The sequence below is a fragment of the Ambystoma mexicanum genome, chromosome 2q, assembly GCF_040938575.1.
Source record: "Ambystoma mexicanum isolate Mex_15411 chromosome 2q, UKY_AmexF1_1, whole genome shotgun sequence".
NCBI lineage: Eukaryota > Metazoa > Chordata > Amphibia > Caudata > Ambystomatidae > Ambystoma > Ambystoma mexicanum.
The window spans coordinates 655,451,281-655,478,251 of record NC_090924.1 but is presented as its reverse complement, the minus strand read 5'-3'; the positions used below and the strand labels follow the sequence as shown (position 1 = coordinate 655,478,251).

The 26,971-nt window shown below is 46.8% G+C and overlaps 1 protein-coding gene across 4 annotated transcripts in view; it reads right to left on the bottom strand.

Moving 5' to 3' along the window:
* Positions 1-14,098: 14,098 nt before the first annotated feature.
* The window catches only part of EMP2 (epithelial membrane protein 2), a 182,339-nt gene continuing 169,466 nt past the window's right edge, over positions 14,099-26,971 (bottom strand). For 3 of the 4 annotated variants that reach the window (XM_069647838.1, XM_069647839.1, XM_069647841.1), the window contains one exon: positions 14,099-14,826. In XM_069647838.1, coding sequence (XP_069503939.1) covers positions 14,642-14,826 — 185 coding nt within the window. In that variant the 3' untranslated portion in view covers positions 14,099-14,641. The remainder of the gene's footprint in view (positions 14,827-26,971) is intronic. The other variant, XM_069647840.1, reaches the window with a different exon arrangement.

The window sequence follows — 26,971 nt, the reverse complement described above, 5'->3', positions numbered from 1 at the left end:
GAACAAGCATTATTCAAGCTAAGATGCAATTATTTTCATAGTGAAACAAGTCTGTTTAAACTCTGGCACCTAATCTGAAGTTGTCAACAGTTCAGTGGCCTCAGAGATAGTGGCATTGCTACCTAGAGCTGAAAGAGTGGCAGTACATGAACTGTGGTGATCTACAAAGTTGCTAGCGGATGTCACATTGGATTGAAGTAGTGGTATACTGTGAGACAAAGGAGACTGTTCTCATAGTAACAACCGTACAGGAGTGGTTGTAAAGATGAAGCAGCAACCAAAAGGGAAGCATCCTCACAAATATACCAAGTGTTCTACAGAAGTTCTAACCCATTGTGTTATAGCTGGACACGTCCTAAAAGGAACTATTCTTTTGAACTGCGACAAAAAACCTTGAAGAGAAGATAAGCAGGATAACCATTGGTGCGGTTTTCTTGGCTGGATTTGGAAGGGGATCTTTTCAACCAGAGAATTGTTACCAGTAGACTTTGTTTGATGAACTTGTTTTGACTTGGTACTGATATGAAACTTTTCTTTTCCTTTGAACATTTTGAAGCCGACTTAAACCCTGGGAAAAGGATCTTACCCAGGACAGGTGAAGGTCATCCATATATTGTTGGTTATCTTATGTTGGTTCGTCATTTTCTTTGAATGTTTGTTGTTTAGAGTGAGGGCCAGTGTACCCATGCTAGAGATTGTTCCCTTAGCCTTTAGACTAGGTAGGGAATTCCTCGACAGGGTAGGGTAAAAAAAGGCTTTTCTGTAAACATTTACTTTAATAAAATGTCTTACTTTGAGAAAACTACAAGAAGTTGTCCGGCTCGCATTACTGACTGACCCCTCACAGTATGCTTGTATTGCTGCCAAATGCACCTTAAGTAAATTGCACACCAGAACAGGGTAAAGTAAATTAAGCAGGCAAGTAACAATGTGTTGGCGAGCAGTAAATGCGATAGATGTTACTTTACTAAATGGAAGCCATTTGTGCTATACGCCTGGTGTTTGGTTTCCTTGACTCCCTCAATATATCCATACTTCATGGGGCAGTTACAAATGACTGAACCCCGAGTGACCACAGGAGCCAAGCTGCCAAGTTGGTTGTCTGCGGGTTTGGATGGGTTATTTGATGTTGCGTTAGCAGGTTGCGTGACAGGGGTGGTGGGGGGAAATCGCAGTGTTTGGAGAGCACAGAGGCATGTTCAGCAGGTGGGAGTACCACAGATGTCTCATCTACATTGCTGCAATGAGTCTCATTGTTAGGTGCTACTGGTGTAGTTTATGTACCACTTTTCTCAAGAATAGTTGGGGTCGGAGAGCATGCACAGAGCGATCACCATATGTCATTGGGTTCAAAGGTCATCTGTAGGTCATTGCCTAGGGACCACTGTTCTGGTTACCCCGATGCAAAGCATGGGTATGGTTTTGGTTACTTACCTGTAACTATTGTTCTCCAACATGGGTCTGGCATGTATTCACATGCTCATGAATATGCTCTGTGTTCAGGCTGGGAATCCTTGATAAAAGAAAAACTGTTTCACTTTAGCTTTAATACTATATTCCTCCTCTAAACCAATCACTGTCCTCTGGGTCTACTGCCCCCATCCAAGGACAGTCCTCTCCCTAAACTCCACACCTGGTGGCCATGTTCAGATTTGGTAAGCATGTAAAGTGGCAGTATGAACCAAGACGAGCCACAGAGGTGGGAGGGGGGAGGGTTTGCATGTGAATCCATGCCAGAACCATGCTGGAGAACTTTAGTTACCGCTAAGTCACTTAAACCTTCTCAAGCATGGGGTCTGGCATGGATTCAAATGCTCATGAATAACTATTAAACAGCAGTACATATACACAACCACGGGAGGTGGCAAAGCTTAACAGAAGCAATAAACACACACCTGGACAGACACCTCAAATGAACAGGTTGCGTAGCACTGCTTGGCCGTCTCGGGACTACTCCCTGGAATCCCTGCCAATGCAGTAGAACCTTGTGAAGGAGTCTGTGGACCTCTATGTAGTAGCCCTGCAGATGTCAAGCAGGGGCACACCAGAGAGAAACACTGTTGTTGCTGCGATTGCTCTGGTGAAGTGGGCTCTCGGCCAGCCCAGCAGCGACCTGCTAGCCAGTTGATGAACGTCCAGCCTTTGACAATAAAAGTAGGTATGGTAGAAGCTGCAGGGCTGTGACACGCAGAGGAGTAATCTTCTAAGCCTGGCACCACACAGAGAACACTTCTACCATAGCACGTAAACATTGAAAAGGCCCTAGCCTTGGCCAGGATGTCCTTACACTCAGCAGGTAAAGAATAATGTTCAAATTCTAGGGTTGTAGGAGCCAGACCCTGCAATTCGGTGACGCTGGGTGGTAGGGCAGAATTGCTCCATCTCTGGAGAGAAGGTCCACAAGTAGTGTCAGCCTGGTGGACAGAACCGCCGACCAGACGTAGCAGGTCTGGGTACCAGATTTGCCGGAGCGAAGAGTATCTTCCTGCAGTGACACTGAGTTAATCACTCGTAGCAGGCGTATAGGAAAAGTCCCTCCCACATGAACGAGAATGCATCCCCATGCTCTTCAGCTGTGGGAACCTGCTGGTGAACTTCTGACACTTGGAATTCATCACCGTTTCAAAAAGGTCAACCTGGAGTGGACCCATTCATGGAATAGACGATCCACCTGGTCCTGGCGAAGCTCGCACCAGTGATTCATCTGTAATCTGCACAGAACGACGAGGTTAATGCAGGAGGACATTATGGCCAACAGCGACTTGACGGCTCGCACAAAAGCCGACTGCGCCAACAACAGGCGCCTCTACCTTCCCTATGATGGCTACTGTGATGCTGGAAATGCATTGGAGGGACAGGGCCTCCATATCCTTGTCCTTTATTGCCTTATGTATGTTCTGACTTGTTTTCCTCGCAGGAGTTCATGTGGGACTTCTGGTGGTGCGGCTCTTCCTCTTTTTGGTTTGGTGAACCAAACCTTGGGATACCCTTATCGCACCCATGGGTGGGAGTATGATCCTGTATCCCTAGTGTATGTTTTTGGGCACCTGTGTGTGGCCCACAGAGCAGGGTATGGGCTGGTGGCAGCTCCGTGCTGAATTGTCAGGTGCCCTGCGCATCCTCCATTTTGGGATGTCCAGGCCCCATCATTGGAATCAGTGGATTCCTGATAAGAAACAAGATGGCCCCTGTGGCTCTTCTTGCCTGTTACCTTACTTTTCCCGAAGTCCCAGGAAGCCCGGACTCTGTCCCTTCCCCCTTACTGGCTGTTGGGTGGAAGTTCCATATATGGTGTTGTGGGGAAGTCCAGGCCAAACTGGCTGGAGCCTTCCCAATGACTATGTTGTGGGTACGCCCGTGGGGTGGCACCTGGATGAATGGAGTGTGTGACAAATACGCATTCTGTGTTTTGGGTGTCTAGTATCTGGTGTTTGACACAATGACTGAGACAGCCCTGCCCAAAACTGGTATGAATGCAGTGTGTAGGGCTGAATCACAGAGTGCTTGTCCGAATCCACGTTCTGTGTTGTGAGTGTCTGGATGGAGAAGAACGCCCTGAACGCACTGTGCATCCGATTGGCAGCCGGACTGCCTGAATGCCCTTCTGAATGATTGGTTGCCTGGGTGTGACCCAGCAGAGTGATCAACAGTATATCTGGGGGCCTCTCACTGCTAGAAATCGTTCAGAAGCTGAAGTTGAAACTGATAACTTTGAAGCCCACTGGAAGAGGAACTGCTGCTGCTGTCCTTCACTAATCTGAAAGCTGCTGTGCCTTCAAGGAACTGATCCAAGAGAGGACCTGGCTAGGAGACCTCTTCCCGAGCTACGAGCGACCATCGTGCACCAGCTGATCTTAGCCAAAGCTCCCTGGTAGACCAACCTACGAAAGGCTGCCGAGCCGAGAAGGGGACCACCCAGGAGAATGAAGAGAAGCAACGTACAGCCGTCCACCATCACCGACCGCCGCCACAGTGCTCCCTTTTCCTAAGAACATTTGATCCAAGGACTCCCTTGCTCATCCTCATCAACCGCTTCCATCCGGCCGGAGAAAATCAAGGGCACCGACGACCGAGGAGAATCCACCAGTGGGTTTCCAGTCACCCGAAGACCTCAAAGACGCCAACTAAGATACTGAAGCCAACCATGGTCACATCCCATTCGCCAACACCAGACGCTGATGACCCGACACCCTTGCTGGGCCAAAGTTCTTCATTGACTCTTTGCGGCAACGAACACTCGTCATCAGGGTGCGCCACACGCCTCAGCTTGCAGGACGTTTGACTGATCATCAACGAGCACCACAAGAACCGAAGCTGCTGTCGCAACTACAGTGTTCACCCTTTTTCCCTCGTGGGATCTCAACGATCCGTGGCTCCTGCCTTAAAAGGAGCCGCTCAAGAAGGATCCGTCGCCGACCCGACGTCGAACTCTGCTATGCCAGGTACATTGGAGTTGTAGAACTCTTTAGAAGGAAATAGACTCTGGTGAACAATATATGTACTGGGCTTGTAGTACATCTTTATTTACAGGTTGCCCAGGTGGGGGGGATCCTCACACAGAACTGTGTCTAGGTAACAGGGCCAGTAGTCTGCCTATTGTTCTAACCAACTGGTTTCCTCCTATGTCTATTGTTGGTTCTCTTTATAACTTGATTTGTGTGACAGTTAAACTAAGTCCAGTTGATGCACTTTAATAAAATTTGATAGTAATTGTGGTACCACATAGAACTGTGTATGTATTTGCTATTGTAGGTTTAACGGAGCACAAAGTTAGTTATTGCAATTGTGTATATAACCATGAATCTTAATTATATAAAGACTATGTTTTAACTAATACAGTGTGTGGATATTCCTTTGCGAGTGCTTGGGGACTACACTGTACTTAAGAAACAGCCTGCATCACCTCTTGAGAGCTAGGCCTTAATTGCTCGCCCACGTTTACGAAATAGAGAATCTTGGCTGGGGTCCTCTGTGCCTCTCCTCTGCCATATAGAGAGCAAGAGTACACACACCCCCCTCCAGTCTTTACAGCTACCACCCTCTCTTCCGAGGGAGACACCAGGCAAGTCACTGTCTCAAGTCAGGCTCCCAGAAGCAGAGGGTTCTGCGATGGCTCCAAGCTGGATAATTTATGGAGGATCCCAGATCCATTAGCAAATGCACGGTTTTTGCTGTGTGCTGGTTCACAACAGCATGGGAGCAGGCCCAAACTAGCTAATCATCCAGGTAAGGGTAGACCAGATGCCCTCGAGGCGATGCACCGCCACTGGAGCGAAACACTTTGTGAAGACCCTCAGGGACAATTTTAGGCTGAAGGGAAGTGCCTTGAACTGATGGTGTCGCTCCTGGACCACACGCAGGACCTTGGTGTTTCCAATGAATAGGAATGTGGAAGTAGGCGTCCTCCAGGTGCAGAGATGCCAGGAAGTTGCCTTCCTCCAGTTGGCTGAGCATGTGTTGCAACATGACCATCCTAAATGTCCTGGACCTGTAATGCTTCAACAAATACTTGATCGGCTCCCACCCTCTTGTCTTCTTTCGTACCAGAAAGTACCTGGAGTACACCCCGGATGTGCAGGGGAACAGGTTCTATCGGCTTCTTTTTTAGCATTGCATGGACCTCCTGCAGCAGCTGCGCCATGTGCTGTTCTTGTCAAGCTACAGGGGGAATATGAGGACACCTGCGTTGGAACTCCAAGGTGTGCCCCTGTCCGAGAGCGTCCAGCACCCATCTGTCAGCAGTGATGGTCTTCCACATGCTGACTAACCTCACCAGCCGGCCTCCCATTGGGGTGCACAAGTGGGGGTCCTAGTCCCAGGCCGGTCCAAGCCGGTTTCGGTGCTGGGGCTCTGCGGCTGGCACCAGTGCGGTCCTCCGTGGCCGTATGCCTGCGAGCGACCTAGGCCTTTTGCTTTGTGGAGCGGGAAGACTGCGGATATGGAATGGTGTAGCCCTTGGAGGACCTCCCGCGTTTAGCCCTTGAGGAATGAAAGGACAACAATCAACATTGCTGCAGGGTCCCCAGCGTACATGCCGTCTCCATGTCAGTCTTGATGATTTCAAGAGAATTGTCGGCAGTCTTGCCAAACAGATGCCCCCCCCATTGAATGGCATGTCCAACACCTTAGACTGAACGTCCAACCTGAAGTTGTTGGCTTTCAGCCATCCCCATCGATGAAGAGACACCACGTTCCCCATCTGATGGAATCCGGTGTCTGCGATGTCCACTACCACTCTGATGGTGTGGTATGAGGCCACTTCTTTCTCCTGGAACAGCTCAAGAGCTTCTGCCTTCTTGCCATCCAGTAGGAAGTCCAGTATCTGCCCCAGTTTATACCAGAGCTCCCATTCAAAGCGTAACAAAATAGCCAGGGCATTAGCGGCCTTAATGGTGCTGGCATCTGTATAGAAGATACTCTTCCCCAGAGCATCCAGCTTCTTCCCCTTCTGGTTCAGGGGTACTGAGGACAACTGGTTTGCAGAGCGTTTCGTGGCCACGGCTGAGACCACAGAGTCAGGTGAAGCCACTTTGGGGCTGAATTCGGGACTCTATTTCCTCAAGCCTGTCCCACTTGGGCAGGGCGGTGCTCGGATACTTCATCAGCGCTAGGCCTTCATCCAAGATATCGTCCAACAAGGGGACAGACATAACGGTCTTCCGCCTGGACTCGCGACATTGATAAAGGAACCCTTCCTTTTTTGCCTCCTCAGGCACCAGCTGAACAAGTTCAGAGGCCCTGGATATCAGTGAGTGGAAGGAGCCAACCTCTGGCCAAGTGGCCCTGTGTGGGTCATCTGCACCTGTTGGCTCTCTGTCCGCTGGCATGAAGTAATCAGCCTTGTCGGTGTCAGTCACCACTATATCCGTGCCTGTGTCTGTGTGGCAGGATTCCCTGTTGGGGTAAAATCCCAAGGTGGCGGTGGTGTTCGTTGGTGCCTTGGGCCAGCAGGGTCCTTTGACTTGCGCTTGCACCGAGAAAGGCCTCCGGACAGAGGTCTTGGAGGACTTCTAGAAAGAGCAGGGCCTGGTGTGGGTGGCATTTTCTGCTAAATATCTGATAACAGCATGTGCAGCGTGGTCAGAATGTCCAACGAAATATCCCTGGGCTGAGGTGCATAAGGAATGAGATGGGGAGGCTCTGAGCTGGTGTGCCTCTTCTGGAGAGGTAGACTATAGGGTTCACCCTGCAGAGACCCACCTTCCAACAAGTATCCCCTGGCCCCCTTTGTGGTCAAATAGTAGCCCTCAGGCAGGTCGTCGCCTTCATTGGAGCTAGTATAAATGTTCCCTGGCACACTTAGCTCTGCCCCTTGTTCCATAACCCTCCTATGGGTCATCAAAGCCTTACTCCTTCCCCTCTCCTGAGACTTCTGGGGTGTGGGGGGGGTGGCTGCTGTCCCCTTTCGAGGGGTCTTTGTGGAAGCCACGGTAGCTACCTCACACCATGCCATGCCAGTAGAGACAACCGCAGAGCAGTTGTCACTGCGACTGTGGGCACCACCTTCATGGTCTCCCCTCCTTTTGAAGAAGTAGTGGTCATCGATGAGGCTGTCGATGGGGTCGTCAACGAGGTGGTAGCAGCAGTCATTGATGTGGTCATGGCCGTTGATGGTGTCTTCGCTGGTTGAGACACTAATAGAGGCAGCGAAGGGCCCACTTTGAACATCTCCTTTGTCACCTTGTCCGTGGATGGCAAGCAGAGTTTCGAAGGAGTCCAGGATATTCTCTTAAAGGGGGTGCCCCCCGACGGTAGGCTAACTGTGGATGTCATCAGCGTTGGCGACCTTGCACTTCCCGTGCCAGAAACCACAGAGGCGACGAACCCAGTGGGATCAGTGGCATGCAGTCTTGTCTTCTTTTGGATCCCTCCGGGCAGGGTGTCCTCAAAGGACCTCAACCTCTTTTCTGAAGGAGTTTGATTCTGGGATCGGTGGGTCCTGGTGGAAACATGACCCCGCCCGGAGGCTGAATCATAGGCCTTACCCGATTTTAACCATGCCACCAGTCTGCTGTAGCGATTCTTCTTGATCTTTTTGAAAAACTACGGCAGACCTCGCTTCCCTCCTCATCATGGTCCGGATGCAAGCAGTAAAGACATTTGTGATGTCGATCCTCCACAAAACATTCCTTAGTCCACATTTTGCACAGAGTTTGAAGCAGCAACACTTCTCCTCGGTCATGGGGAAAAGGTTTGAAATAGGCCCAAGCCTGGGCCTTTCTCTAATCCGATGAAAGATCCTCGATGTAGCAAGATCTTCACCCACAACGGATCCCTGCTGCCAGTAGTCGATCTCTGGGCAACTGATGAAACCAAAAATTAGGAAAATCGCTCAGACAGCACCAAGAGGACTCCCAACATTGAAGTGTGCGGTAAAAATCGGAAGATGGCCACCAGAGGTGGCGCTTAGGGAAAGGACCATCATTAGATGGGGCCAGTATGACCCAGAGGACAGTGATTGGTTTAGGAGAGAAATACAGTTTTAAAGCAAAAGGTTTTTCGTTTACCAAGGATTCCCAGCCTCACAACAAGGAATATTCATGAGCATGTGAATCCATACCAGACCACATGCTGGAGAATGTGCATTTTCTACTGTTGTGAATATAATTCTACTGTTGTATGCCCCCCCCCCCCCCCCCCCCCATTGTTAAAAATATATACGTTTCAGTGTACCAACTCATGGTCTTTTTACAAAAACTCTGCTTAAGTTGTGTTCCCCTGGAAGATATTGTTCCTGAATGTGAATTTCTCTGGAGACACAAGTGACATGTTCTGTGCATTATTTTGATGTGTGTTGTGCAGGTTTATATAAAACATGGCTGTAGTATTTGGCGACAAGGATGCTCTTTCCCCATAGCGTGTTTTGAAAAGAGCAAAGTGCCATTTTGATCTCCAGAAGCTCCAACAAGTTTGTGATAATTGGCTTGTTGAGCCAAACACTTTCCCTGGGCAGCGGGGTGTTGGCAGGCTCTGCCGCACACCTCCCATTCCCCAACCGGTCAAGGACACATCTGTTGCAATGGTTAGCTGTATTGACAGATTGACAGAAGGTTTCCCTTTTTACCATGTCCTTTTCTGAGCATCATTGAAAAGCCGTTAATACCTTTTGTCAGACCACCACTAGATCACCCCAAAGTCTGATGTTATCCCAGCCTATGCTTTGGTGGAGAGGCGTTGCTAGGGGGGGGGCTGAGGAGGGATATAGTCCCGGGTCTTTTGGTTGTAGCCCCGGATAGCTCAGGGACAACCAAAAGGCTATAGCTAGCCCCGAATCCTGCCATTAGCTTAGCCCCTGATCTTTTCCAGACTTAGCAACAACCCTGCTTTGGTGTAAGATGTTTGTTGTCCCCTACTTGGAAAACACGGGTGGGGCGCACTACTGCACAGTCGTTATTTTACGGCCAAGGATCTCCCTCGAGGGGCTCTGCAACCTTTGTGTTATTGCTGTGCTCCACAGAGGCTGGTTTGTTGCGTCCCTGAACTGGGAGCCATGCATTTCTCAATGGGTATGTGTACTGGCTTGTGGACTGTGGTAATGGATGGGCATGAAAAGGCTGCCGATTCGCTCAGGATCCGCTCTGCTGGTACGATTTGCCTCTCATCAGACGTGAGCTCTTTTTTGGCCCAGCGGGCCTCATTCTCTGTCCAACCAAGCAGAAGTGATTCGCACCTACTAGAACGTCCAGCAGGCTTGCCTATGTCTCAGGTGTAAACCCTGAGCTTCTAAGCAATGCACGCCTTTCAATCATTTTGGCTTCAGTGACTTGTCATCCCACTGTTTGACAAATTTAGTTAATTCTTGATAATGGCATTTGCAGATCTTGGAGATCATTTTCCTTCATTGGTACCCGGCGTGGGTGTGTCCACGGGATACACGTAACGTGATTGGCTCGTTTCCGAGCCATACCATGGTGCAATCCTGTTGTCGCACCTACGTGCCTGCGTTTGTTCCCAGTGGTGTGGCGTAGCAGCCCCTTAGCCAATGAAGAGGCTCGAAACGGGGCAATCCCCGGTCCGAGCCTCCCCAAGGCTGGAGGCTGCCTTCATTCCCCGCCAGGGACTCTGCTACGGTTTTTTCCCTCCACCCCCCTCCAAACTATACCCTCCCCACCTTCCCAACCCCACTTTTCTTTTTTGTCCTTTTCTCGGGAGCAAACGCGCTGGGAGATTTTATTTGACTTTGTTTTTCTGTTTTCCGAAACGCAGCAGAGTTTCGGAAACAGAAAAATATGCTATTAGTGCCCTGGTCTAACGGGCCGGGTACGAATGGCTATAAGCCCCTCAACGGCGGGCCAATACCGCCCACGGTAGTGCCCCCGGGGCTTCCTTAACTACGGCCCCGGGGGCAGCATTGGCCCGCCATCTCGTGGCTTATTGCCACAGTAAGTACCTTAGTCAATGCAGTGGTTATTGACTCGGGATCCCGGTAATAAGATAACCAATTTTACCCCACTGTCTTCCATGGTACCTTGCCATTCATGCTGTAGCATTGCCACTACATACTTCGTTTGCCAAGGAGGTTTGCTACTTTTCTTCCTGAGGCATAAATAGTTTTGCTTACCTTTCTGGTGGGCACTCCTTTTTTGGACAAATGGTGTTCCACTCCTGTTTTTAGCTGTTGTCATAAATCAGGTGATTGGGGTTAGTTGGTGGGTCACGGAGCACCGGTTCATATGTTATTCGCTATACAAGGGTTTACTGGTTGGGTAAGGACCTAGTTGAATAGGGACAGACTTAAGGAGTGGGACGCACTGGGAGACAGGTTTAAAATCAGTATCCTCCTTCGATTTGTGTTTCTGCCCCAAATCCGAATCCTGCCCTTATAATTAGGTCAGTGTGTAGACATTCCTCCTTGTTAAGTGAATAAGTTATCAGTGGCTCCACGCCTCCACCACATCCGTAGAGGGTAACAAGTAATCTTCTGAATCAATGTCCTCACCCTCGTTTAATAGAATCTCTTCATCGTGTAGGTAGATTCCCGATCTACAGGTTGAGCAATCTGAGGTAAAGGACAGCGGATCCAATCGCAGCCTAAGACTGTGTAGACCGCCAGAAGTTGTGGAATGAGTGGTTTAATTGGAGTATTCAGAGGGGCCTTTTAAAAAATAACTGTGCAGCTACACTCCAAGATTGAACTAAAATGATTAAGGAACACTGCTGTGTCCTACACAAGAGGAATTGAAACTAGTGTGGGATTACTCCAGGGATGTGTCCTGTCACACCTTCTTCAATGTATACACATTTTTGTAAGAGCTGGAGCCAGTTTGTAACTTGCCACCAAAAATGGACCATCTACATGTAAGTGCACTTATTTTTTCTGGCGATATTGTGCATTTAGACGGCACACAAGTTGGCTTACAAAGATTAAACCAGCGTGTTATGTATGGAAATTAAACCAATCTAAAAATCAATGGGCCTCATACCGAGTCCGGCGGTAACCAAGCTGGAAAAACCGGTAGGTTACTGCCGGACCCGTATTACCATTCCGCCTCCGATTCCCGGAATCACCGGGGCATTATGACCCCAGTGACCCGGGAATTCCGGAGGCGGAATTGTGTCCCATAGGACTCCATGGGGATGGGGACAATGGAAACACCAGTTCCGTCTATGGCGGAGCCGGTGTTTCCATGTCCGCCTGCAGGCGGGTGGTGTAAATGCCGCCAGGTCAGACCTGGCGGGAGTGACACCTCCTGCCTGCAGGACTCTTAGTCAGCCGGTCCGGAAAGAACGGTGGCAGTGTTTTTACCACCACCGTTCTTTCCGGACCGGCAGGGTCGTATTGAGGCCCAATGTCTCTAAAACGGCTGCTATGTCAAGTAAGAGTTTTAAAAAGAAATAGCCATGTAGGTGGCCTTTATCTGGGCAAAAACTGAGGGTAGCCAGCAATGTCACTTATCTGGCATTTACCATCTCCAGAAATTCAGGCACTAAGTCTCCTCTTACGACCCTTTGAAATATTCAGGTATTGTTGGTAGCACAAATGAGGAAAATTAATACATACAGATCATTTTCTTTGCCCCCCCCTCTTAACTTTTATAAGCCAAAATAATCGTCCATTATCTAATGCCTGGAAGTGACAGAAGGTGTTGAGGGGAAGCATTTAAATGTATTATAAGGACGGATACTGGAGAAAAAAAAATAATTAAACCTACCCATGTCCATGCCTAGAGCCATGTAAACTGCGTCATAAAACCATCCATTCGATGGCAACTCTTACAAAAAATCTATGCTTCTACACACATTTTTAAACCACATTAAGGGTTCATTGTGTGAAGTTTTAAATAACATCATGAGAATGCGCACCTCCAAACATCTTGCAACATTTCTTGGTGACCATATGCTAGCTTTTGAGGAAATAGGCTTGACCGAGGATTTATTTACCAACAACCCGATAAAGGTGAAATGCCAACTTGGGTATCATGAACGGGCAACACAAAATGTTTTGGTAAGCAAATAAACTATATGTGCGATAGATACAAGAATACAACTAGAAGGTTTAACACCATCCCCGATTTCCAGAAGACATTTGCTGACAAAAAGTAGAGCCTTCTTCCTTAGATTTAGGCTGAATAAACTCTATACCTTAGAAGTTACAGGTCCCCATAGGGGTAATTCCCAGTAAACTACAGAGATGTAGACTGCGTATGCAAGATGGTGTGTTGGGTACTTGGAGGCATCTGTTTAGGGACTGTAACGAAAGAGAAGACCCATGTGCAAATCTCTTGGGGACATTTTTTGGCGATCACGCTTATGTTTTTTCCGATGGACTATGGTGTTGTATATTGAATGGGGATCTTTTACAGCTGATTTTTGCTTGTGTACATTATATATGGGCTATGTCCTTTTAGGTGAAACTTGAAATGTATATTTTTGATAGCATTTCATCAACTATAGTTGGAAGGTTTTTGTAAAACAACTACATAAAGTAAAGCTACATATTCCTCCTCATGAACGGATTGTTCTAGTTGAGGTTTTTATTTTTGGACTGTACACCCTCTACTCTGGTTTCCTTTTTATGTGTTGTTCTTTATGGTATTCCATGAATTATACCATATTGCCATAGTAGTATTTTTTGATCTATGGAGCATCTCCTCTTTTGCTGCTTGCACTGGACAGTGAAGTTGGCAGCGCCTCAGCAGCTCAATCTGAGAAAGCTGGGAATCCTTTTTTTTGCATTTTTGTGAAAAGAACCCTCCCCCTCAGCCATGCCTGTGGAAGGTGTCAACATTGTTACGACGTTGGGACTTCATTAGCTCTGTTTTAGGGTTTGTCTGTACCATCTGTGCCTGATGAGGTTGACGATTTATTGATGCCACCCTCCGATGTTTTATGCGTAGACGCAAAGTGTCCAGTGCTGGACTTGGAACAGCTTTGCTCCATTTTGGATGTTTGCTGTAGATGCAGAGTGGACAGCACTCGAGTTGTAGCAGTTTTCGGCACCGGCGACAAGCTTTTCAGGGGCTTTACTTCGGACGAGCTTTGTCCGCCTTTGTTTTGGGCTTGAAGCTGTGAAGTCTTGTTGGTGCCAGGCGTGTTCTCCACAGCACGACTTGAAGTGTGCCCTACAGCGCTGGGGCTGGCTGCAAGGGAACACATTTTCTCAATGTGACGCTCCTCAGTATTGCTTTTGAAACGGACACTGGACTCCTCACCCCGAAGGCCTTCCTTACTAGTGGCAGTCTTGCCCTTAGCTTGTTCAGCGTGCACAGGGTATGCAGCCCAGCACTTCGTTTTGTGCTTTTGGGGGGGGGGGTTTCAGTTGTAAGAGCTAGCGCACTCAACAGCGAACATAGCAATGGTCCCTTGGAAGGCAAATTTTGCACATGCGGCACGCATCATTCCAAAGGAACTTTGAATTACAACTAGGGCAACATTTAAAAGATGTATTCTCCATGGGGGCGAGCTGATATTTAGGAACTTCTTGAGGCATAGGCAATCTGCGGGGGCAGTATTCCAGTCTCCTGGAGGCAATAGGGCGGGGGCAAGATGCTCTCCAGGAGCCTTTAAGGCCCATCAAAGGGGAAGATCTGAAAAAGGCATCCGACGCGCAAGGGGCAGCCCCAGACATGATTGCCCCCACACAGAGAATTTCCCAGCATACACCACAACCTGGAGCACTTTATTAAAAAACAAGGACACAAGTACAAAATGGTATTTTTTAAAAACTTTTTTTCAAAAACATGTTCCATAGCAATAGCAGCCTGGTGATGCTGACCACAAGCTACCCCATCATTCTGAACAAAACACGCATTTTCTAGTTATGGCTTTCACACATTTGGGGGGGTGGGGAGTTGGTATTGTAAACATACACAAAGAATTCCCTACTAGAACACCTGGCTAGCTACCGTTCAACTTTCACGAGTATCCTCCTACCTTTGTGTTTGTTAGAACCTAATTCTAAAAAAATACTATCAATAAAACTATTTCAAGTTGTAAAACATCATATAGGAATGTTGGCCTCTTACTTTTTCCCCAGTATACTCTGAAATATCATCTGTCACCTACATCCGATGGCAAGAACACAGTACATTTCTCCTTTAAAAGAAAATGCCTTGAACTACAAAACCACATAAAAATGATTATATACAAAATGGTTACTGGAAAATGTTGGTTCTGTCCAGTAGTTCTAGCAGATGGGAGTTTATTTACGCTTCCTTAGTATTAAGTACATGGCACTACTGATCAGGGTGAAGGCGAACGCAACCCAGGCCAAAATGAAGCAGTAACCGTAGGTCCCATCTTGAAACAGGTCGGTGTTGCTCAATTTTGCATGGAAATCTTCGTGCTTCGCTGCATAAATGGAGGCGCCAATCAACACGCACACACCTGAAACAAAAACATAAAAAAGGAACAACTATGAGTAGCCGAAACACAAGATTCAATAAATATGAACTGGCAAAGTCTTAATCAGCGCTTTCCTTTCCCCAGTGGTGTGCTTCAGAGCGACTGCACGCCTGAGCCCTTCTTTGTGCCACAGTGGAACGCACTTGCTATCACAGTTTTGATCTCTTGATAGGGGTTCAAATCCCTGGCTGTAAACGTTATTTTTGGTGGGCACCAGTGAATCAGCCCATTGAACTTTTTAATTTAGAAAATAAGCCTACACCTTTCTCTCAGCAGATCTCCCACATTTAAGGGGGACCTAAAGTAGGACACAAGGGAGCATGGCTGGCCCGTCATTGGGATGAGTGAGTGGGGGTGATTGTGTCTGTCAGAGAAAAGCCCAGATTACTCATTCACACACAGATAAACTGGTGCCCTTTGCTTCCTCAGAGTGGTTTAAAACACATGAGTTAAAGGATGCTTGAGACAGCACAGCACATGCTTAAAGCCAAGCAGAGCGGAACGACTGTCTGTTGGAAATCACGAGGTGGACAGTGCACACTGTTTTTGCCACCGTGCTGAAGTCCAGCCTGGCTTCGTGAGGCAGCGCAGTGAAAGACTTTGATGGTGGATGCTGAAGTCCGCCGCGATACGAAGTTGGAAGATTGGCAGTGACAGGTGGATTGCATAGACTGGGGGTGAAAAAGGGTTTGGCAGTGGGGAAACTAGAAGAAAGACAAGACATGGACGGTAGGGGACTGGTTTACGGACATGAGGGAGTGGGGATCATGGAGGGAGTGAGACTCAAGATGAGGGATTGTCAAGGCTCACATCTAGTAGCAAGCTTTGACTGCTGTAGTTGCCCTAGATTGCTACACGAGTGTGGGCCTGGAACCTACACCTCTGAGCTCATCACACACACGTCCAGGTGCTATTTTAGGCAATAGTTCTCAAGATACACCATTAGAGACATGCGCCAAGGTGATTATCTGATGATATCTGTTAGGGCACCACAGTTTGAGTGATAGAGATGATGATAATCACCTTGGCGCATGTCTTTAATGGTGTAACCTGAGAACTATTAGAATTGGCAGCGTTTGGTCTCTTTTCACCGGTATACCCATAGAAGACGCGACAACAAGACTATAAGAGGCATTGTGATTGTATAGGTCGCCGAGTCAAAACAGTGAGATTTAAAAAGCCACCCTTACTCTTTACGTTATTTCAGGTAACCTAAGTCCAGATGTTTCTCTCCTCCTGTTTAGGAGAAACGTGAACATGGCAAGTAGACCTTTCTTTCAGGATTATCGTCAATGGGATTAAGCTAATGCTAGGTGCAAGAGCTGTGTAATGATGGTGAAACCCCTACTTGGGCGAGGCGTGGAGGGGGGCAGCAGACTGGAATCAGAGCTGATTCCATACTTAGGGATGGGGAAGGTGGTCATGTGAAGCGATCCATGCAGTTAGCATGTATGTGTGTACTCTTGTATCTATTGCTAAAAAATACACTCAGTCACTCAAGCTGGCAATTCATGTAGGCTCTTCTGATCTCAGTCAAGTGAGTGAGTGAGTGAGTGAGTGAGTGAGTGAGTGAGTGAGTGAGTGAGTGAGTGAGTGAGTGAGTGAGTGAGTGAGTGAGTGAGTGAGTGAGTGAGTGAGTGAGTGAGTGAGTGAGTGAGTGAGTGAGTGTGTGTGTGTGTGTGTGTGTGTGTGTGTGTGTGTGTGTGTGTGTGTGTGTGTGTGTGTGTGTGTGTGTGTGTGTGTGTGTGTGTGTGTGTGTGTGTGTGTGTGTGTGTGTGTGTGTGTGTGTGTGTGTGTGTGTGTGTGTGTGTGTGTGTGTGTGTGTGTGTGTGTGTGTGTGTGTGTGTGTGTGTGTGTGTGTGTGTGTGTGTGTGTGTGTGTGTGTGTGTGTGTGTGTGTGTGTGTGTGTGTGTGTGTGTGTGTGTGTGTGTTTTGCCTTTATGCTAATGCTATAATCCAGAGCGTCTGGCTGCCCCCCTAGTTGTCCCGCTTCCCCAGGTGTCTGTCACTCTTTTTTCTCTTCCAAAACCTTTTGAGTCCCGTCACGGGGTTAATGGGTCAACCATTAACACCCCTTTGTCTCCACTCCTGTTGTGCCTGTTACTCTCAGCCCTATGGCCCTTGAGCACCTGGGGGGCCGGTTTTCATCAGCCACCCCCTGGGCCGGTTTTTGGCAGGTGTTTTTTGAGTGCATAACTGCATGTGCGTCAGGAACTGGGCTGGCCCTGTGCACTGCAGCATCAAAGCAAGGTAACAACGTGTGTGTGTTTGCTTTGATGATTTTTTTTGCAAATTGTTATTTGCATGCATCCGTCAAGGGCCCAGTCAGCCAGGCCATGGAGAGACACCATGGTAGCACTTTTGTCAATTGTCTCGAGTGACGTGTTGAGACAATTGACAAAAAGTGCTACGAATGTGCTATGAATTATCCGTGACTAATTCTAGCACGGTGAGCCGAGCGGGGGCTGGGCTCATGGGCTGAGGCCATAACAAGTACTTTAAGTTGTAAGCAACTTGTGCCTGGGCCGGGTCCTGCGGCTGGGGCCGCAGGGGGAAAGGAAGTTAAAAACCAATTAATGCAGGCAGCAGCGCCCGCACACAGAGAGTTGGAGGCGCCAGAGAGGTCAATTCCATGACGTTGGAGTGTTGTCAGTGTCACGTGAATATGGGCCTCTCTTGCTGCCTGCCGCCCGCCTGCGCATGATTTTGCAGAGTCCGAGTCTCACTCAGAGACAGACACAGCCGTGCACACAGTGCAGCAGCAGGGCAGCGCACTGCACTGGCAGGCAGTCTGTGTTGCACTGAGGACAGGTGGACAGGTGCACTGCAGGCAGCCAGGCACTGTGTGCAGCAGGCACTGTTTGTTGCATAAAAAGCAATAAGGAACTGGAAGGCAACCGGATCCTGCAGCAGGTAAGTGTAAGAGAATGGGCTGCACAGCGGATGAGGTTGGGGGCTGGGGGGACACCCCTGGGGGCGTAGGCCGGACCCCTGAAACAGCCTGCTACAGTAGTACAGGGTGCTGGGGAACAAAAGACCGGCATTGCAGGGTCGGCGGCCGTCGGCCTTAATGGCCTAGATTCTGCACAGTCAGTCTTTTGTTGCCAGCATATAGACATAGATCCAGAGGCCCTCTTGTTTGATTTGCAGACCTCTCTTTGAGGTTTAGATTATGGATCGTGGATGGAATGGAATTCCTAGGCATTATTTAGGTAAAGTTAAGTGCCCCCTTCTTGGTGGATAAAAGCACTCCCTGTAGCTCGCCTAATACTAAATCATTTATCTGGCAGTGTAGGAGATACTTGAACAGCGCAAGGGGAGGTTACCTGCAGTTAAATGAGTCGGTTGTTGAAATAGCCTGGCTAACGGCTATGTAATGGGATACTCAAATGTGTGGCCTGTTGATCTACGGGACTATAAGAATGTCATTCTTAAGAATTACTTTTGTTGTTGGCCTCAGACTACGATTGACTACTCAGCCTGTGCATAATGTCATTAAAGGTGAGGTGAATTTAGCCGGCCGTAAGAGTTAGCAATGCATGCTATTATTGCAGTGAGTGACTAGGTTTGGCTGTGCAATGGCTAGATGTCAAGCGGCGTTGTTTTCGCTTGGCAGTGGCCAAATATGGCTCTTGTGAGTTAGACTGGTATTTCAGTGAAAGTAGACATGCAGGTTAATTGATGCGGGAGGAGTGTAGATGCTGGAAAGACACAGACAGTCTAGGCATGCGACTGGAATGCAGCTTGTATGAACAAATCACATGATGGCTTTGCTGCGAACAGGATGTGCAGGAAAGCAGTGAGACAGTTTTGCTGTGCAATAGATATCAGAGTAGTACACTTGAATTAACCTGGCTATGCATTTGGAGCATGGGTAATACAGGAGCTGGTTTTCATTCAATTTGTAATTTTACGGCGGTGAGTCGTCACGTTGACATACGCGTAGGCTGCTCCCCGGAGGCAAATCTTTGTCATTTGCACGGACGAGTTCACTTTTGCACTGTTTCATTCAGCCGGCAGATACCATTTCATGCCAGCATTTGCACTGGCATGAAAAGCCATGTTAGCACAACTGCTGGAATATTTGTATGGCAGAGAGGAAGGGTGGCAGTTGAAATACAAGTTGCATTTTGCCCCTCCTCTCCCCCATACAAATCAATGAAAATGGCCCGTGAGTGACTTAAGAAAACATGCGCAAAAGCCTTATCCACGGCTTTTGCACGTGTTTCTTATGTTACGCTTCCATGAACATGAGCTCCAACGAGTCAATCTAGATATGAGTTCAGATAATACAAGAAATCAAGATTGATACAAAGAGTTAATCTAGGTATGCGGGTAATACAATGTCATTCTGTTATGCAATTGAAAAGGGATAATACAGTGAGTTGATAGTTATGCAGTTTATATGCAAGTAAAAGAGTGACTTGTTCTAGTTATGCAATTGGTAAGTAGATACTAATATAGTGAGCCCATGAAACTAATTGTTGTGCAGGAAACACAATGAGGTAATCAAGCTATGTAGTTAATATGTGATTTATAACTGTGCTTTTGTTGGGCATGTACGCCCTGGGTGTGCAGGTAGACAGAAGGGTAATATACCTATGCAGTAGGTTTATATGTTATATAGTAGTGAGTCATTGTAGTAATGTAATTGGTACGAAGCTAACACATACAACATTATCTGTGCATAAGATATGCAGGTAATGCACAGAGTCCCTTTAGCTGTGCATTGGGCATAGTGGTGAGCAGTAGGTAAGAAGAACGATGCGTATGCTGTGCTGGTATACAACGTGTCATTTAAGTGGTGGGACTGATGGTTACTGAAATTGCACAGGATTTGCTACGAACTAGACTTGCAGCTGAAACAATGAATCAATCTACATATGTAGGTAACGCAAGTATGCAATCTAGATATGTAGGTAACACAACTATGCAAAGTAGACATGTAGGTAGCACAATGAGGCACTCTAGGTATGCAGGGAACACAGTGATGCAATCGCACAAACCTAGAGTGTACACGTAGCTTATCTTAATGTTGATCACTCAGTTTGTCTAAAGGTGACAGCAGGGGTAGAGCACCAAGTCTTGCAAGTCCCTTAAAATGTCTGCAAACAATTAAAAGCCTAGCTCTGTCAGTCATGAATGCAGGTGTGGACTTTCCCGGTAGGCCTCTGCACATTGGGCGGTACCAACTTTTATTTCCACATTTTCTCATAAGGAAATGATTGGGCTTGCTGAAAAAGTGTAATATGGGGCCCCTTTGAAAATTATTTCCAGGGCCTCTTTTGGTTCCCAGTGAAGTCCACCCCTGGTGGGTGTTTTATGTTAATGAGGTTTTACAAAGTGCAAAACAATTCCCAAAGCCCTTCAATAAATAATGACCTGGGAATGCAAGTTGCTGCTTGCATGAGCGCAGCTACTCAAAAGTCTGGGACAGGTACTCAATACTGGAGTGCATTGGGTTCATTTATGGTGATTTGGGGAGTACAGCATGCTCAACACTTCAAAGTTTTTGGGGCGGCTGGTGTTCTGTAGTGTTTACCATACTACTGGATTGTATATATGGTACCGCAATGATACAATGCATTTGTAATGGGAGCATAAAACTACAAGCACCAGAATGCAGAGAAACTCCGGTTGCCCCTTTCTCAGCTGACTTGGGGCATAGTTATGTTATCAAACTGCCATACACCAACACTCTGTTCTGCATCCTGCTCCAAACCGTAATGTGATCATCGTGATGCTGTGACTCTCAGAGTCGGAGATGAAATATTTCTGCTCATTGAAGCTAAGAATATCATCAATGTTTCGGTTTCAAGGTGTTAAGTCGGTTGCTCTCTGAGACCATGTGTTCCCATTTTTCAGAAGCCAACTGTAATTATACACTGACAAGTTGTCAGTCACACCTGTGTGCTGTGTGAATCACAAACCTGAGACCCCTCATTATCCAATTACAACATCAACATGTTTGGATGCACAAAGCTCACAATTCTTGCCCGTGGCCTCCCTGGCGCAGTGATGTCTGTTATTAAACGTTACTGCCTCCTCTTTGTCTACAAAAAGAGGAGGCAGTATTTATACACCCAGGCCCTCTTCTCTTTGCAAGTAATCAGTTAAGTTGTCCAACCCAAAAATGAAGGGATGGAGAAGATACAATGGGTTGCCCCCTCTCTACTCTCTCTCATTCCCTGTATTTATTTATTTATTTATTGAGCAGTTGTTAGGTGATTATACATCTAATAAATTGTGTATATTTGTGTAGAGTCAGAAGCAGGGACGTGTGTTCTATGAGTGTAACAGCTCGCTGGAAGTGTGCGCAGTGATCAAAACCTTACCCTAACATCCCCAACCTATCCATAACCTCTCGCTAAACCTCATTCCGGTTTCCCTACCCCACTTTCCTAGCAAACCATCATCACCCTAACCCTCCTTCCCTGTTGGGATTGTGGAGCCCTGTATAAGCATTGACATGCAGCAGGTCCCAAAACTGCAGTATGGGTGGTAGGTTCATGCCACTCCTGCTCCATCGGAGCTGTGGACCCTGTCACAGAACTGTATGCAAAGTTATGTTATTTTATGAGTTGTGTTGTAATGTAACAGACACTCCATAAGTAGCATTTTCTTTAAAGGATTCACAGATGGTGGTTTGAGGGCCACTTTTTTTGAGGCAAGGATAGGGCCACTTTTTTGAGGCGAGGTGTGCCACTTTTTTGGGGGAGAGGGGTGGGCCACTTTTTTTTGGGTGTCCGGGCCCATTTCTTGTCCCAGTCCGACCCTGGCTGTAAATAGCGAAACAGGGAGTGGAGACAGAAGGGTGTTAATGGTGGGTGGGACATTTCCTGAGCTGTGACTGTAAGATGTGCAGTGCAGCCACAGCTTCGTGCGAACTATTTTGAGCGAAGCTGTGACGGCCCTGCACTTCTGTCAGTCACAGCTGCCTGACTCGATGACGGTTGGCTCATCTCCCATCGCGGCTGCGGCCGTGGCGGGACAATGACCCGCGGTCACGTGGTGGGATCGGAGGGCCCCGTTAGTGCCCCGGCTCAGCCTCACTTTTTGGAGACTGCTGGGGCCCGGCCCACTTAAAGCACTGCTCCTGCCTCTATGAAAGCCCACAAACATGTGTCATTGCAAGACTAGGACTGAGACCATTATAACCTATGATTTGTATCTGTGATAAAGAAAAAAAAAAAAAAAGTTTTGTCTGAAGATTTTCCTACTCGTCATAAAGCTAGGAAAGTTGGCATGCGACCGACTCTCTAAATCAGCTACCCGCATTCACAAGTAAATTCTCAAAGGGAAGAGATACGCTCCTTTATACAAGAGATGGAACACAGGCCAAGTAGTAGTCTGTGCTATGTGTGGGTGAAATTACTGCTGGCAAAACAAATTTGCCTCTAGTCTTGCTTCACCAGTGGAGATTTTGGTATTTTTAAGCATATGATTGTTTCCTGAAATTCTGTCCCTCCCACCCCTGACTTCCAATGAAATGTGGGCAGGTAAACAGCAGAAATTACCAATTTCTCTTTTGTGGCTCCGACAGGGTCATGGATATGGCCCTCTCAGTGGGCCCAAGAATCCGGCTCAACCTGGGCTAAGTGGCCTATCCTGGCAATGCCAGAGCCAGACATAGCCCAGAGGTAGTGGGAGGAAGTTGAAATGAGACCCCCTGTCCCTAGCTCCCATATGCGGATATATGTATGCACTTTCTCTGTCTTGATGTTTATCGGTCTCTTTCCCTTCTCTTACCACAATGTATCCGAGACCAGTGGACAAGATGCAGCGAGTAACAGGAAAGGTTACCAGAATGAAATTGGAGTAGGTGCTATCATTCAGGAACTGAACAGCATAGACTGCTCTGGCATGCTACATGGAGCAGCAGCAGAGCTGGGACTAGCAGAGCATGACACAGATCTAGGGGATACCAGGGATCCCTCCCCAAAACATTTGTGAATATTAACTTACTTGATACACAAGTGAATAAGAGGACAAATTACCCAGTGACCACATGGCTGGCTGGGAGGAAACAAGGGGACTTCACAAGGGCTTCATGAAGACTTCCTGGGGAAATCCCAGCTAACAAAGGGAAGAGTGTGACTCAGGGACGCGGCCAACACAAGTAGCAGATGGGAGCAGGGAGAAGAAGTACATCAAAGGCAGCAGAATCAGTTGGCAGTGAGTTGGTGAGCGGAGTGCATGTGAGTAGAGTGCAGTTGCTGGCTAACTGCCAAGTACCAGCGTGTGTTTCAGAAGGGATTGGTTTTGGAGGAACACCACCTCCGCATTAACTCGCAGTACAGGCGCAAAGCGCCGCACACAGAATGCATGAGCATCAAGTGCAGTTGAATTGAAGGGGGGTGGAGCTATAACGCGACAGAGGTGAGGCGTATTTCTACCTTTCCCTTTCAGAGGCTGTAATGTATCATCTGAATAGCTAAGGAAATGAATGCTACCTGCAATACGTGCAAACAGCCAGTCTTTTCCCCCTCCTCATCCCCCCAAAATCAGAGTAGGCTGGAAGACCATCCCGGAATGCTTCTCCACAAGAATTTCCACCCGCTGTAGAAAAACTATTACAGAATTCTTTGATAAAAAGAACATCTTAATTGATGCCCTGCCAAAATGATGTACTTCGCTACACAAGATTATAGATGATCCAAAGGAAATGCCACATGATATCGTAGAATTTTACATTAATAATGGGGAGTTAGAACCTGAACATATCCTGCACAACATAAATCCACAACATATCCTGCAAAGCATAAATCCACAATTTGGAGGGTTACCTTATGGCCACCAAGGAATCTAACTTTTCACCTTGAAACGCCATAAATTTAAAAAAAGGTTTGGGTGATTGTAGGTGGAGTCCTGTACTCATCCAGCATACAATTTCCTCAAAGCGAAGTACAATGGTTGACAAGTACCAGGAGACATCACAAACCTAGGTTCCGGCCTCCATCTCCACCCGCAACCTAGTTTTAACCTCAATCAGAAAACCTATATGATAGCATCAAAACTGAGGTGAAAACACTCTTACAGCCTGACCAGTATATAGACTAGCTTAGACCTGCTCATGTGAAAAAGCAAACCCACAAAAGGGTTCTGAGCAAGAGGGACGATTATTACATCATAAGAATTCCCTTCACTAAGCAAGTCTTTTCGATGTAGGTGCGGACTCTACAGACAAATTAAAAAAAAAAAAAAAAAAAAAAAAAGAGTCGACACTGGAGGAAGCGGTTCAATGTGGCGAGACAGTGAAAGACCTAAGTGACCTCATTGAAGAATTCTCGGTATGCCCTGGTTGCTATTCAAAAGATCAATCTGTTCAGGGTTTTAAAAAGGCAAAAAAGATAAATACTAAATCACAAAACAGTGAATCCTCGAGGAAGTTCTTGAGAACCTTTACATTCCATGAAGCCTGGTGTAGGCCCAGTGCTGGTGTCACGCAGCCGCAAATGAAACCATCCAAGTCAGAGGAAAGTGAAAAATAAAAGAAATGACTCCCCAGAGCAGATGGATAATGTAGATGGTGTAAGTGATAATGAATTTCTAAAAGACTCAGATGTTACGCCCAAGTAATTGATCGAGTTGGAGTATCGAAATAGAGAAGAAGACTGTAGGGCCAAAGACGAAAGGACTCCCAATCCCAATAAGAAGCCAGAGACCTGGATCAACAGGATTAGCCTTTAAACAAGATCAGACTCTTAAAGTGGTTTCCTGGAATACGAGAGATCACAGGCAGATCTGCTCAAATGAGAGACTTTGTGATACCCTCCACGAATATTGTAGAATTATTTTCCAGAAAACTTGGCTCACTGACAGAATCCACCTAGAATGTTTACACATCCTCTCCCAACCTGCTATACAAGGTACATTGGGTAGGCCCACCAGGTGACCCAACTCTGATAAGTCACTCTCTGGGCCTTAGTCTGGGGAAGAATATGGGATTTGTTCCAAGATATCCTGGCAATGGAGTATAGCCTGGAGGCTGACTGTAATTTACCAGTGGTCTTAGTGATAAATGTACATTGGAATCCTAGAAAACATACCATCAAAGTTTTCCTTAAGGAATTGGCCAATATTCTGGAAGACTGGACCACAAATACTAATTTGGCTATGTTCCATTAGCCAGGAATTTCAATTTAGTCTAGCACGAAATTAACCTCTAGGAGGGATGTGTTAATGTTGAAAATGTGGTCAAGGGTAGACTTTGTGGTTTGGCATGGTTGGCCGTCCTGAAGAAATGGGATCTGCAGATACCCAATAGAAAGATTGTGTAGGGTTGAGAAGGGGCAAAAGGATCCCCCGTTTCCTGTATTAACCACATGTATGTTTGTACCAACTTATTTGATAAATGCCTCGGTTTTAAAGTCCGCAAGTCAGAATTAAGTGATAATAATGTAAATGTTAATGCTGCTGAAAATTTTCTCATGGTCAACGAATAATGTTGAGAAGTTCAATAGTCTTTTAGGTGATGAATTTTCGAAGCTTCACAAGGTTGAGAAAACCTCGATTTCTCACCGATAATTAAGAAATTGGCAGTTATCAAAGCGAATTCTACGCGTGGAAATGTTCATCCCCTCAATGCTTTTGATGTAAGGGTTCTAAGAGGGAAAGAGAATTGCATCAAGTCAACTGTGCATGACCAATTGGCTAAGCATACGTGGTCTAAATAATGTAGACAGAAATGGAAGAACTGGATTCTCCAGCATTGACACCTAATGCAACAGCAGGATGCAGAGATAATGCGGTCAGTGATCAGGGCCAGAAAATGGGAGAACTTTCTGGGTGCTTAACAATATGTGGCATAGCCAGATAAGGATTTAATTGCTAATAAATCCTGTTTCCCAGGATGCTTGGAACACACATTTTTACAATTTATACTTATGGGGGTATCAAAACCTGCTGACACAACCCCTGCACTTTTAGGAAACTGGACTTCAAAACATGATCCTGAAAACCTATTGGCACCAATTGAGAAAGCCAGTAACTCATGGGCGACTGGACCGAATGGGCTATCCAATCAGACCATGAAGGATGACCCGCCTCTGTGGACCTAGATTCTGTTAATATTCTCCAATAAAATAATACATCAGGAAGACCTCATGCATAGTACCCTTTTGTAAAAAAAGGGAATCTGCTTGATCCAATTAATTTTCAGCCGATTTCACTGTTTGATGTGGAGAGTAAGATCTTCTCGGCTCTGATCCCAAAAGAATTTGAAGCATGGGCTATCCAGATGGGTCATTTAAGCAGGTATCAATCTGGTTTTCATAAACAGGTTGGTATTACATTAAACGTAAAAATCATGAACATCCTACCGGCTATGTGTACTAGACCCAATTCACCAACTGGACTTCTCCAATGCCTTCGATCTGGTACATCATGATAAGCTGTGGTGTAAACTGTCAAAAATGCTGAGCAGCCCCAGGGGAAGTCCTCAATTGATCTACCGAATTATCGATGTGTACATCCGACTACTATTAAATCTAGGAGAATGCATCTAATAAGCTCCCCATGACTAGGGGTCTCAGACAGGGACCCAATACATTATATGGGATACATTACTCACCGTAATCATATTTCTGATGCTCGTATCTGCTTAGATTCACCTGCTATGCATAGGCCAAAATCTAGTGGAAGCTGCAGAGTATTACAGTTGTTTTCAAAACTCAAAAAGGGACGTTGACAGGGTGTGCCAGTAATACCATCCCTAGTGTGACGTCCACTGTACCCATGGTCCTTCATGCATCGAGGTCCCTCAGATTGTTTTATTTCTGACATGAGGTGAATGAAGTGTAGCGTGAGTACAGGTGTATCTAAGCAGATAAATATCAGATAAACTCATAACATCTATGCACCTTCTCTCAGGGGAGGAAGGGTGGGCACAAGTGAATCGAAGCAGATACAAGCAACAAAAATATGATTACGGTGAGTAATGTATCCCTTCTGAGGCTTGTGGAATCTGCTTAAATCACATGCTATGCATAGAGCATAGATTAGCAAGCAGTGTTAGGAGAAGGCGATGGGTTGTGAGAAGGATCTGCGGCAAATAGATGTTTTAGAACCACTTGCCCCACCTGGGTATCCGCTTTGGAATGAGTGTCAATGCAGTAGTGCTCAGTGA